General features: G+C 34.4%; 1 protein-coding gene across 3 annotated transcripts in view; it reads left to right on the top strand.

Moving 5' to 3' along the window:
* Positions 1 to 14,726, top strand: part of PALLD (palladin, cytoskeletal associated protein) — a 470,544-nt gene that overhangs the window by 214,738 nt on the left and 241,080 nt on the right. For all 3 annotated transcript variants that reach the window (XM_031943909.1, XM_031943906.1, XM_031943908.1), the window contains exons 7-8: positions 999 to 1,140; positions 1,655 to 1,678. In XM_031943909.1, coding sequence (XP_031799769.1) covers positions 999 to 1,140; positions 1,655 to 1,678 — 166 coding nt within the window. The remainder of the gene's footprint in view (positions 1 to 998; positions 1,141 to 1,654; positions 1,679 to 14,726) is intronic.

Consider the following 14,726-nt stretch of genomic DNA (forward strand, 5'->3'; position numbering starts at 1 on the left):
AAGTCCTTCCACTTGGTGTGAATAGTGTCCTTTTCCAAAAATTAGTGCTTATCTTTTAGTGATTCCTCATATTTCAGCATCCTTTATCAGATACAATATCCTGCCTAACCTAACCTAACCTAAGTAATGAAACTAAAATCCTTTACATTTCCAAGAGTTTAAGTAGAATCCAATGAATGGCCTAAGAGTTTCAGATTTTCTTTAAGTTATTTGTTAATCCTAGAGATAGACACATAAAGGGAAAGGGTGTACTTTTTTTTTGGTACCTTTGGAACTTTGATGTCATATGTAAAAGATCTAGTTCTTCTATTATATCTTCAGCACTAACTTCCTTTCTTATCTATGTAAGGTTTTCTTTATGGTTATCCTACGATTCAGTGCACTATTATTACCTTACTAAAACCTGGAAAACAAAACTATGCTAAATCACCCTCTTCCTCAAGAAGTCTAGAAGTAGAAAGTGAGCAGTGCATACTGAGGAGAAAAGGAGAAATGAAAGAGGAAAAAGAAAAAGAATTGTGCTTGTCAAAAGCTAAACCAACTTCTCCATTGTGAAAACTTCATATTTTGTTTTTATGGAAATCTGTGTTAATTCCAAATGCATTCATTCTAGAAAGAGATTTGTATTCTAGTTGCCAAGTGACTTGAGAAGCAATAGGATAAGAGAAGAATAATTGGAAAGATAAGGATTGAATTAATAAACGTGTTTTGCAAAATGCAGTGAACATTACAAAGCCAGAACAAATACAACTTTTTCATGCTTTACAGTATTCAAAAACCATTAGTAAAAGCAGTTTGCCAATGTAATTAAATTGGTGATTAGAAAAACCTGATGATCTTGCTGATTTAATTTCCACTTCACTCACCAGTTATTATTTTGTGACCTAATTTTTTTTTTTCCATTTTCCTGTAAGTGTTATAATTGCTTCTTTTCTTCTGTTTAATTGAGGGGGGAAAGGACAAAAGTTTGATTGGGAACATTTGTTTAAAATTTATAGGAACTACAAAACATAACAGCCTCAGAGGGACAAGTGGTTGTCCTGGAGTGCCGGGTCAGAGGAGCACCTCCATTGCAAGTCACATGGTTTCGGGAAGGCACTGAAATTCAGGACTCTCCAGACTTTCGAATCTTACAAAAAAGTAAGCAAAAGGGAACTACTTGGGGCACATGAAAGGTTAAGTGATTTGTGTAGGGCACCATAGCTAGTAAAAATTAAGGGCAAGACTCATACACATGTATGTGAATCAACCAACATTTATGAAGCATATACTATGTGCCAGGAAATATTTGCTGTATGGGTGTGCATGTGTGTGCATTGTATCCATTCATATGCATAAGATATATTAGTTGCAAATACATCTCTTTCTCTGAAATTTTCAGAAGACAGATAGCTACATAGATAGACAGAAAGATAGATGGATGTGATAGAAGAAGGAAGGAAGGAAGGAAGGAAGGAAGGAAGGAAGGAAGGAAGGAAGGAAGGAAGGAAGGAAGGAAGGAAGGAAGGAAGGAAGGAAGGAAGGAAGGAAGGAAGGAAAAAAATGAAATATTTTGAGCAGTGACAAGGTCATCAAAAAATGGGGTTGCTTTATATAAATGTAACCTATTCTAATAGTTTTCCTTCTCTTACTTTTTCCGGGATGTGGCAAACAGAACCTCGATCCACAGCTGAGCCTGGTAAGAATGAATTTTCTTAAACTGTCTTCCCACATTCAATAGTTCTTTGTATCTGTACTGAAGACAAAATAAAGAGAACAATGTTTCTGCTGCACATGAGTAATGTGAAACCCCTTAAAGATGATCTGGTTATCATGGGGTTTGTATACTGTGTTTTACATCAACTGTGTTATTAGGTTTTGGTTGTGTTTTATTTAAGTCTCATTTGAACAAGGTGGAAGAGTCCAGTGTTAAAAAAAAATTAAAATAATATTTTTTCTATTTAAAAGGCTAATGACAAAAAACAATCCTCCTAAAATTCCTGTGCAAAAATTCTATTACACAGTTACATAAACCCAAACCACTAAGTACTAGTCTCCCATCCCAGTTATGTTTCTCCAATGTAAGCAGAGCTGCCTTTGTGTACTGAGAGTACATATTTCCATAAACTCTTACCATCCCACAGTTATGAAAAACCCTTCTTGCCCCAGTATTCTCTTTGAACCCTTAGGTCATTGGATTCATTAGAGATCTAGGATATCTGTCCCACAGCATTTAGTTCAGAAGCTTAGGCATCCGATGGCTAACCCACAACAGATCACATAATTATCCCTTAGGGATAAGAATGTCTCAAAAAGAGTGGGAAGATTTTCTCTAAAGTTTCCAAGAGCATGTGGTTCCCAAATATACTTCATTTTTGCCTTGTTGTCTTCCATCTTCACTTTCCTAACTTTACCCCCTACCCAGCAAAGTCATCAATTTGTGGGTATGGGGTGAGTGTATGTGTGTGTGTGTGTGTGTGTGTGTGTGTGTGTGTATATGTGTGTGTGTGGGGGGGGGGTGCTTAAAGGGGAAAAACTGTTGCTTTTCCACAGCTCTCTTGACTCTGTTCTCTTCCTCAAACTTCAAGATTTATTATAGACAAGGGCAGCTCAGAAGCATTGTTACAGTAGATGCCTGAAATACTAATTTCTTAGCATTGGTTTTTTTTTAATCGCTGACTGTTGATCAGAAGATAAACATTAATGAATGCTAAGTAAGATCCTTAGGAAAAAGCTGAAATTGATCCATTTTCTTGTCTAAAACTCAATTAGAGCATGTCTTCTCACTTTGTGTTAGTCACCACATCAAATATTGCTGCTACTTGATGAAATTATATAAATATACAGAGCTTTAAATTATGGCATTGCAAAACACTGCTTTCTTCTATATGGAACTAACCACGGGGGCACAATCTATTCCATGATCCATGATCTAATATGGAAATCCTACAAGAAGTGAAGTCATATAGGCATCTTTTATACAAAGTTTGTAATGGCTTTTAAATGAACTCTTAAAGTTTGATAAATTCCAGAGTAGAAGCCAAATACCTCCATTGCTCTCAATGGGATTACTTTAATGGGGAAGGGGAGGGAGAGAGAATTAGCTAGGATTTTAAGTCCTTTGGTTGTCTGTGTATGAAAAAAAAAAAAAAACCCTAAAAATGTTTGCCTGAGAGAACTGCTACTGGAACTAATTAAGCAAACTCTTGATATGTTTTTTTAGATTCTTAACGGAGCCATATGTTTACTTATTGCATAAAATTATTATCCTTTGTAGCCATCTCTGCTTTGTAGGTATTCTGGGAACACTTGTTGATGATGTGTTAACTTGGCTCAAAAATTGTAAAGCAACAATCAACTGGCAAACTCAAATTACTCGTTTAAAATTCAAACCTTGGTTTCAATACATGTTATTGTTTTGACATTTAAAACAATTTGAAAACTAGGTAAAAAATAGCAGATTTAGGAGAGAAGAGCAAAATGCCCTGACCATAAGGAATGATGTTGATTATGTAATAATACATTTGTATAAATCTGGGACCGATTGAACAATTAGACCCAAAGAATCATAGGGATTTGTGAGGTTTTAGTTCAGTGACATAATGCCTGTGTCCTTCTAATCAACAAGTCTTTATTAAGTGCCTACTGTGTGCCAAGCATTGTGGTAGGCCTTGGTAATAAAATACATACAATCTCCACTTGCAAGCAACTGACATCCTAATGTGATTAATCCCTTTCTTTTTAACATTTTAATCAGTGACTTGGATTAAGATATAAATGGCATAGGTTTTTCAGACTTGTGGCTGATGCCAAATAGAGCAATAGATATAATATATCAGATTACAGAATTGAATTAAAAATATTGACAGGTTAGAATAATGGACTGTATCCAGTGAAATGATGTTAATGTGGATAAAGATGATTGTACACATAGATACAAAAAATGAATGTAGACATATAAGTTGGGAAAAGCATGACTAGATGAAAATTCATGTCAAAAAGAAATGGCAATTTTAGTGGACTGGAAGTTCAGTGTGAGTCAGGAATGAGACTGAAAACTTGGCAATCAAAAAAGCTAAGGCATTCTTAGGTTTCATCAGCAAAAGTATGGTGTCCAGAATGAAGAAAATTATGGTTCTGATACCAAAGTCAGGCTCCATCTGGAGTGTTGTGTATGGGCCTGGTTGCCACATTTTAAGAAGGCCATTGACAAGCTAAAGATCATGCAAAGGAGGGCAACCAGGATAATGGGTGGATTCAGAAGCGTATCATATGAGGAGCAACTAAAAGAATTGAAAACATTTAGCCTAAAAAAGAGAAGAATTAAAGGAGACATAGTCAATGTTTTTAAGTTTTTGACAAGTGCAAGAGGGATTAGATTTATTATACTTGGCCCATGATACCTTGGAACTAGAAACATTGAGGGAGACATTGCAGGGAACCAAATTTTGGGTCTAGAAAAGCAAAAACTTCCTATTAGAGCTATCTCAAAAGAGAGAGGAGTAGAAGTAGTGGGGGCGGGATTGACAGAAGGTTTTCAAGCAGACCTTTGTCAGGAATGTTAGAGAATGGATTTTCCATAGAGGTACAGAGTCAACTAGAAAGCCCCAGAGAGCTCTGTCATCTCTAAGACTGTATGGCAGTTTGAAGATGATGATCACAGAAAGAGCTTCACACCAAAAGTGACACCTGCTGGTATTCACAGCCTTGGATATTCATTCAGCAAAAGCTTCTTGAAGCTTCTGGCATGGAGTTTTGAAAGTGACTCTCTTGATGTGTATCAGCCCCAAACAACACAGTATCAGTAGCCTGCCTTTCAGAAACTGCTACCGTCTAAGGAACTGTTTTAGCATTAAATAAGATAATCATGTAGGAAAAGGCATCATAAAGGGCTTCCAAGCAATCGCTTTTTGAGTAACTTATAAAGTATTTTCTCACATCTCTCTTTCATCTTGTTCTTTTTTTTCCATTACAGTCACCCAAGCCCTTGATTTTTGCAATGACCTGCTAACTAGTTGTTCTATAAATAATCTCCCTTTTTCTTCATTCTATCTTTCATCCCACTGATTGAAAAATCTTCTTAATGCACAATTGATCACATGATTCCTCTACCTCTACCCCAACATTCTTTTTGTTTCCCATTGCCTAATTAAAAAAAAAAAAGACAAATTGCTTATTCTAGTATTTAAGACTTCCCAGAATTTGGAGAATCTAATTCTCCATATTCATCTCCCCCCATTCTACTTCCCAGATTATACACTACAACCAAACTGGATTATTTTTCATCCACCATCCTCATGCCATTGTTTCTGTCTTAGAACCTTTACTTATACTTTCATATCTAGAAAAGATTTCTCTCCCCACCCCAATCCACTTTTTCTGAAAGGCCCAACTCTCCTGCCATCTCTCCCACCTAATTCTTGCTTACCTTTCTTACCCCTATTCCTGCCTCAACTGGAAATTACCTTTTCTGGCTCTAATTTTTCTTTATCGGGGCTTTTCCCTTAAACCTATCCTTTTCTTCCTTATGTCCCAGTGATTTATATTTCTCTTTCTCTCTCTTTGACTTTAAATTCTTTTATTGACCTTACCAAGATCCATGTTATATCTGTCTTTGAATTTCCAGTCAACAAAGTAAAACTGCCCCAGTCCTTTATTTAAATAGGTGCAGGATAAATGTTTGCTTATTTGGATTGACTTATTTAATTCTATATCTCCTGCCCCTTTCCTTTTTCTTTCTTACTTAAGGTTTTTATTCTATTTGGTATGAAAACATTTCAGAAAGAATTATATCTTTAAACAATTCTCTATTTAAGCCATGGTAATACTAAGCTCTGTGAATGAGCAATATTTGGTGCTAGAACTATTTGGGGCATTTTATGCACAATAAATATAATTTAGAATCAATAGGAACTTAGGTACAAAATTCCTCACTCTACTCCACCAACTCCTTGGTTATCCATATGTAATTTCTTAGCATACTTTTCTGAATTTGTACTTCCTGTTTTATGGTGAATTAATTTTTAAAGGTGCTTTTTAAAATGAGGTAGTATAATACTACATTTAATTATAAGTATGCCATGTTAATCAATTGGCAAACATTTATTAAGTGTCAACTGTATTCCAGGGCACTAGAGAAGGCATTGGAGATATAAAGACAAAAATGAAATAGTCCTTGTCCAATTTAAGGAGTTTATATTCTAATGGTGGAGATACCATGTAAAAAGAAAATCCATGAGAAGAAAAAACAATTTAAACAAAAGGGATATTGCTATGCATCTTGACCTATGTAAAATGCTGCATATTTCGCATATGTTGCATATGTATTTTGGGTCTAGAAAAGCAAAAACTTCCTATTAGAGCTATCTCAGAAGAGAGAGGAGTAGAAGTAGTGGGGGGGGGGGGGGAGATTGACAGAAGGTTTTCAACCAGACCTTTGTCAGGAATGTTAGAGAATGAATTTTCCATAGAGGTATAGAGTCAACTAGAAAGCCCCAGAGAGCTCTGTCATCTCTAAGAATTCAGAATATTCAGAATAACTCAGATAATAATGCTCATTTATATTTAATACTCCAGAAAATTGTACAACTGAAGATGTCTTTTAATACATTATCAAATATTTCCTTCTTCTGTCCTGTCAACCAAAAACACAAAATAAAAAAGATGTTAATGTGTTTCCTTTATTTAAATCATCTGATAAATATATCCAGTGAAGTATTCCATGTTTTAGGGAATATAATATTGTCTAAAATTAACCAATTAATATATTTCTAAAAATAGGATTCCTTCCAAGTTATATCCTAACTGCATGGAGAAAAGAAAAACAGAGTAGAATGGCAGGTGATGAATTAGGAAAGCCTGGTCCAATGTTGTTTTCAAAAAACTAAAATGTAGACCATTTCAAGAATTACATAAAAGATTCACCATTAGGAATTTATATTCTTTCTCTCTCTCTCTTTTTCTATCTCTCTGTCTCTGTCTTTTCTCTGTGTGTGTCTCTGTCTCTGTCTCTTTCTCTCTCTCTCTCCATCTTTCTTCTTTTCCCTCTCCCTCTCCCTCTCCTTTCCTCTCTAATCTCCGTCTCCCTATCTCCCTCCCTTCAACCTTCCACTTTAATTCACTAATAATATTCGTTAATATTTTAAAATTCTAGACATTCTAATTATCCTTTGACTAGAATTCACTAGTACCATGATGCAACTTCTATAGAACAAATGTGGGTGAAGGAAAGCAACAACCAAGTTTCTCCTCATGAGCTCATGAAGCTTTGATATGATGTAGAAACAGGTTTTTCTTGTCATTGCTATATTGTATCTGTCTGATGGGTTTTACACTCCCTTCTCTGTCTAGACGGAAGTCAGCTTGCATCACAAATCTTTCCAACTGTTTTGTGAATTAATAGCTAGTCAGCTTATTTGAGTCCAACATCCGTTTGTCAGATTACCTGATCTGTACTGCTGCCTTGACATTATGACTTCATACTGATTGAATCCTTTAAAGAACAGTCTGCTTAGGGGGAGGAAGAAGGCAAGTGTCTCACTTGCCAGCTGTTGATGCCTTGGCTATTACTCAGCTGTCTGGATTCAGCCACAAACTGTATTGAGTTACTACATCACCATTGTCTAAGAGCATGGAAGAAGAAAAATGTCAAAAATAACTTTTCTTAGCTGGCCAAGGAATCATACATATGCAAGCATAATGTCTCCTGCTTCCAGGACAGCTCTCTAGAGACCAGTTCAGCTTGCTTTGGACTTTGTTGAGTAGACTCTAGGTTTGCATATGCAAAGCATAAAATAATCAAACAGCGATGGGCAGATTGTACTGAGCAATTTCAAGTGTCATTGCACCGACTTTGTATTGTGAAAAGGGAAAGATCACTAGGCATCCTGATGCAGCCTAGTGTAGTATCTTGGATTCCTAGGACAATGTCATACACTGAAAAAGGTATTTATTTGGATTTAGATTCAAATTCATCCTCAGACACTTAACACTCAATAGTTGTGTGACCCTGGACAAGTCACTTAACCTCAATCGCCACACATACACACAAGATAAAGTTGAAGTTGAATTGTAAAAAGAAAATCGATGAGAAGGAAAATTTTTAAACAAAAGGATGTCAATACACATTATGAGATGTAAAATGTTGCATATGGTTTTCAGAATAACCCAGATATTAATATGCATTTATATTCAAGAAATACCCCCAACATACTGTACAAATGAAGATATTGCTGCATAAGGATCTCTTTGGAAGTCTGGTAAAATCTATAGACTTCCTCTCAGAATAATAGTGGGGTTTTTTTAATGTCACAGTTGAAGAAAATGCTAAATTTAAGCTGGGGATTATAAAAATGAAGATTTAAAGATTTTTGTTATGCAAGTTCATAGACCCTTCTGGAATCTATATGTGCACCCCAAGTTAAAAACCACTGTTCTAGTTGATACTTCTGATAAAAACAAAACAAGACAGGGTGTCTGAAAAGTTTTTATGTGACTATAAGTTATTAAAGCTATTATTTAAGTATTTTGTTATTATAACTTAAAACTACATGATGACTTTTGGCCACTATTTGCAGAGGAAGCTAGGTAGCACAGTGGATAGAGTCATTTAACCAAGGGTTATTGTAAGGCTAAAAAGATTATATTTGTGCAGCATTTTGCAAATCTGAAAGTATTATATAAATTCTAGTTATTTTTTTTGCATCTTTCCTTCAACTTTTCCTCCTTTGACAAATTTTTAGGTTCTCTTGTGATGATAGCAGCCCTTCTCTGAATATATTGTAGCTTTTCATTGTTCTTAGTTTTCTTTTCTGTACATTTATTTTTAAAAACAAACTTGTTTCATGAGTTCCTTGTCCATCCAGATAAATCCATTTAGACAATTCCCATTTGCCCCCTCTCCTCCTTTGAGTTATTTTCCACAAAACATATTTGTTTATCTAATTGGATCTTCTCACCTTATAATTCTTTGCTGCTATCTCCAGATGCCTCTTTTACAAGATATTTGACTCTTTGACTCTGATGATGTTAAAAATAGAATCACACAACCAATAAAATAAAGTGCTAAGCTTAGTGTTATGACTAACAAATACTATTAGAATTGGGGAGGGAGGGAAGAGGATGTTTTCCTGCGATAGATTAATGTGGGGTTCTTTTTTCCTTCAGTAATATTTTATTTTTCCAATTACATATAAAGATGATTTTCAACATTCATTTTTGTAAGTCTTATTAAAATATTATATTTAGAACTGAACACAATTTTCCAAATCAGGTAACTGACTTCCCATGTTCCCATACTAAATGTACTTTAAGATCACATTCTCTTTTTAGCATCTGTTTCACTCACATGGGTGATTATTGTGGTCCAGTAAAGCCATCATATTTCTCACTTGAATTGCTGCTAAGCTAGGTCTCCCCCATTCTATAACTTGTTTATCTGATTTTATTTTTAGTCTAAAAATAGAATTTTAGCTTCTCCTTTTGTGCCGCATTCACAATATTGAAGTTTATCCTGTTGCACTGAACCCAGCATTCTGTTTTCCTGATACTGTGTTGGGAAAGAGAAAGTTCTAATTCCAAGAGGTAACAGGGCTTTAAGAATAGAGGCAATAGGATAGAATGGATTAGCAGTACTAGTGCAGTAAGGAAAACCTGGATTCTAGTCTTGCCTTAACTTAGTAACAATGCAGTCCTGAACTAGCCAATCACTGTGTTTGTCAATGAAATCCCTAGACTTTCACTATGAAATCATGAGTTAGAATGAGAAGTCTTTCATTTATAGTTTTGAGGAGAATGCTAAAAACATCTCAGTTATTTAAGGGGATAGGTTTTAGCCAGGTGGGAGAACTCCTTTTGTGGAAATTCCCTTTAATGATGTAGATATGGAATTTTTTGACTCCTCATCCAAGAAAATTGCTTGAGACATTGAGAGGATAAATGACTTGCCCATGGTTATATTGTTGAAAGGAAAAGTCTTCATTTAAGCTTTCCACTCTGATTAACAAGACAAACTCAGAAAAAAGAGAAAGAAAACAGCTTATAATAAATGTGTCAAGTACACTGATGTGCTAATCAGTGAAGATCAACAATACCTTCAAGATGTGGTTGCCTTTTATTAATAACTGTAATGATGGCTTTCCACTTTCCCTTTTGTACAGAAAAGCACTTTGCAATTATTATCTCATTTGATTATGACAACTATGGGAGGTAGATGCCATTAAAATCCTCATTTTACAGATAAGTAAACTAAGGTAGAATGATCATAAATCTAGTGTCTGGGATCAAATTTTAACTCAGGCCTTCCTAACTCTATGCTCTATCCACTAGGCCATTTAGTTTCCCCTTTATTTAATATAGCTAACTCTCTTGATATTTGCATGCCAGGCCACGAAAAAAAAAAAATGAAGACACTGATAAAAATTCTTCATAGCACCTAAGAAACCCAGCAAGCTATATGGTATTCACATTCCTCAGAGTTTTAAGAGTCAGTGAATAAAATGATTTTTGCTTTCATTCTATAAAGTATTAATTTAGGTGCTAACCTTGAAAAAGCATTTCAGAACTACCTTCCCGAGACACTTCTGGGATTAAATATCTAGTAGATAATTGAAAAGAATCAGAAAATGCTAGAAAGAAAAAACAAACAAGTTTCCCATTTATAATTATACCCCAAAATTGTGAGATTTTAATTAATTTAATTAATTTATATTTACTTTTAGTTATTTATTAAATAATTTACTGGAGGATCTCAACCCTCTTATCTCCTCTTATCTCTTAATTAAATAATTAAATAATAAAAAATTAAATAAATTACATTTAATTAATACTTTTAAAACTTTTCACAACTATTAAAATGACTGCTTTTATGGGAGTCAGTTTTTCAGCCCAAATAATTAAGCCCTTTGGTGATTTTTCATTCATGTCTGAATTACCCATTTGGAGTTTTCTTGGCAAGGATACTGGAGTGTTTTGTTATTTCCTCTAGCTCATTTTACAGATGTGGAAGCTGAGGCATATAGGATTAAGTGACTTGCCCAGTGTCATATATCTAGTGTCTGAGGCCAGATTTGAACTCAGGAAGTTGAGTTTTCAGACCTGGTATTCTAATCTCTGACCTATCTAGTTACCCAATTAAGCCTTAACCATTTCTATCCCAAAACCCATTTGACAAAAAAGAGTCATTTCCCGATTTCCAAACATTCTCAATTTTTATTTCGCAAAAACTTAAATGTCTCTTTTGGAAGGAAATGAGTATTTTATCTCATTTTCTGAGTTGAGATAACCTATGATACCTTTCCCTTTGACAAAATGTGAACCTGCTGAATTATACTAAGCTTTTATCATAAGAAAATTAAATGTCACTCTGTCAAGATGTCACCATAGTTTTTTGTTTCTGTCTTTTTTAAAATTTCAATTTCTTGTCAGTATTGTCTCTGTGTATTGACTCTACAATAGTCATCATAATAACCCCTATTTGTACAGTAGTTCACTCTGCATATTCTCACTACTTTGTGGGTAAATCATTTACTGTCTGTGGGTCTTACTCTTTCCTAATCTGTAAAATGAAGTGGTTGAACTAGATGCCTTGAGGTCCTTTTCAGCTATAAAACTAGGATCTTATGACTTCCTTTGATCATCACAGTATATCACCTCTATTTTGCAGAAAAGGTACCTCGGATTCAAGGAAAGAAAAAAAATGTGGCTTATAAAGGGGATTTTGGTTAATCTGATTTTAAAGCAATGAGGAAGTTTTTTACTTAAAGAAATCTTTATTTTAAATTCTTTTGTGGAAACAATCCTTAAATGTATATTTTTTTTCTTTTTTATTATTATATCTTTTTATTTACAAAACATATGCATGGTTAATTTTTCAACACTGACCCTTGCAAAACCTTCTGTTCCAACTTTTCCCCTCCTTCCCCTCATCCCCTCCCCTAGATGGCAGGTAGTCCAATACATGTTAAACATGTTAAAGTATATGTTAAATACAATATATGTATACTTATTTATACAGTTATCTTGATGCACAAGAAAAATCAATCCTTAAATATATCAATCACTATATTTTGTATTTCATATTTTTGCAAACTTTAAGAGAGCTACTTAAAAAACTTATAAAGGATTAATTAGGAGAATTCATTGAAGCAATTAATGTTAGGAATCCATATGAATTTAAGGAGTTTCTAAATGAGAGGATTTAACTGTATTTTCTTTCTCTATTTCAATTCTACATTTGGTAGCAAGTCTCTCCAAACAAATGATCAATTAGCAACCAAATTCTGAAATCTGGGAAATAAGAAAGTCCATATATATGACATATATCCAAAAGAGATTTATTATCATCTAGCTGGAGATAAGAGGGTTGAGATCCTCCAGATCCATGTCCAGATTGGAGTGATAACAAGGGATGACAAGTCTCCCAATGATGGCTTTCCAGCTTTCCTTTTTGTACAGAAAATGGTTTCCCATTTCTGAAGTGTGTTAGAAACTTCAGAATCCTTCTGGGAGTTTCAGGATGGTGACTGGTTGCAAGAAAAATGTTATGTATTACCTCTTCTTCCAGATCTAAATTTTGGGGGATTTGAGTGTAGTAATTAGTTCAGAGGCTTGGAATATTTCCTGTTTTACTCAAGACTGATTGATGAGGAATTTGAAGATGATCTCTATCTGTAATCCTAGGGCTATTTGGACTAAGGTGGATACTTGTCTATGATGTTATAATTAGGAAATAGATGGAGATTTTTTCAGTTGATTCCAGAAGTCAGGGTAAGGAGAGAAAAAATTAAGCAACTAAAAAAGGATAGTGACCAACTAAAATGAATAAAGGTACCTTCTATAGGTTGAGCATTATGCTAAATGCTGGGGATACAAAAAGAGACCTCAGGGAATTTACAATCTAATAAAAAGACAAGATGCAATTGATAAACAATTTGCAAACAAAAATGTACAAAACAAACTATATACAGATAAATAGAAAATAATATATGGAGGGATGGCATTAGAATTGAGGAGTTGGGGAAGAATTTTCAATGGGACTTAAAGGAAACTAGGGCAGTCAGTATCTAGAATGAAAAATGGAGAGTCTTCCAAGCATGGAGCTCAGCCAAAGAAAAATGCCCAGAACCAAGATGGCCTTGAGTTGTTCTGTTGTTCTTTCAAGTGTGAAGATCATAGTCCTGAATGAAGATACTTATGGCTTTTTCTGTCAGGATTCTATAAAGAAAAGATTATAACATTCTAGTACACAGAGATTTTAACAAGGAGAATATATCCCATGTTGAATGTGTTTATGTGTGTATAAATTTTCATATAAGCCACACCAATTCACTTATATTCTTCAAAATAGTTGATATGTGCAGTTGACTCTTCTTAATTCTTAGAAGCAATTAAAAAGTTTATTTCTTTGCATGGAAACCACATAATAAGGAAACATAATAAGAAGAGACATAGAAGCCATAAAATCCAATACTATAAAATGAATCATGGCAGTCATAGTTTAAGGAGGTCTACCATAAAGGCTTACAAAATGGTGAATTGAAAACGGATCTTTAAAGAGCCATGAATATGATAACTTCATCTTCATATCAAACAACTTTAAGCCAACCCATCCACCTTTTAACTATAACTCAATATTAAGATATCCCAGATATCCCATATACCAAAAAAGGGATAAAATACATAGACAATTTATACTCTCTTATTGTTTCTTTTTTATATGGTTTCCATGATTCTTATTATTCAAAGAAATAAACTTTTTAAAATTGCTTCTTAGAATTTTGTAATTGCAAATGTCAAGATATCCTCAGATGTTTGCTAGCCCTTACTAGTGGCAATAAGATTTTGTCTTATAAATACTTCTCTTTTCAACTACAAAAAGCCCAAAATTGAACTACAGCATCTTTTCCATGATTGCCATTGAAATACCTATACTTATATTGCAAGATATTTTAGGTAGTGGTTGCTTATGGAATATTTTAGAACCTCATATTGGAACTTAAGTTAGTAATCACCTTAGAGTCACCTTAGTCAAAACTTTTTGGGGGGCAAAATAGACAAAAAGGGGATTCTATGGCAACAGAAACCTGATGAAGACTGAACACTACATGGCAGTCTAAGCCAGCAGAGATTCTTTAACCCAGGTCTCGCACCAAAAGTACTTCTGGGAAGATTCATCCCCTCCCCACAAGATATCACCCCCCCTAGATCAGAACCCTGGTTGTCCTCTTGCTAGTTCTAGCTTTGCCTTTCTGAGAATCACAAAGCCTATAATCACTTCTAGCACACTTGACCAAAGGAAACATAAGTGACTGTCACAAAGGAGAAAAGTTATAGTCTTCCTGACTTCTAAGATTCTATGCAATCTAAGCACATAGAATAAGCCCATATAGTATGCTGATTCTGGACTCATGCCTTGGGAGAATCTGAGAGTATTTCCCTAGCCCAACTCGATTGATAATTGGGGTCAAGTTTGGATCCCTCTTGAAACAACAGTGATTGCCCAGATAAGTATAAATGAGTTCTCCTTTCTAGATCTTTATTAATATAGCCAACAGCATCATTTAGTTTTGTTGGAGTTTCTAGTCCAATCAATGGACCTAGGTTTAAAGCCTAGCTATGGAGCATGTTTCTTTATCTGTAAAAACAGGTGGAGGGGTAGACTAAATGATCTCGGAGAAGTCTTTAAGTTATAAAATATGTGTGTGGAAAAGTTAATTTTATTTATTTTTGTTAAAAGATATATTTTATTG

Source organism: Sarcophilus harrisii, chromosome 6, assembly GCF_902635505.1.
Source record: "Sarcophilus harrisii chromosome 6, mSarHar1.11, whole genome shotgun sequence".
Lineage (NCBI taxonomy): Eukaryota > Metazoa > Chordata > Mammalia > Dasyuromorphia > Dasyuridae > Sarcophilus > Sarcophilus harrisii.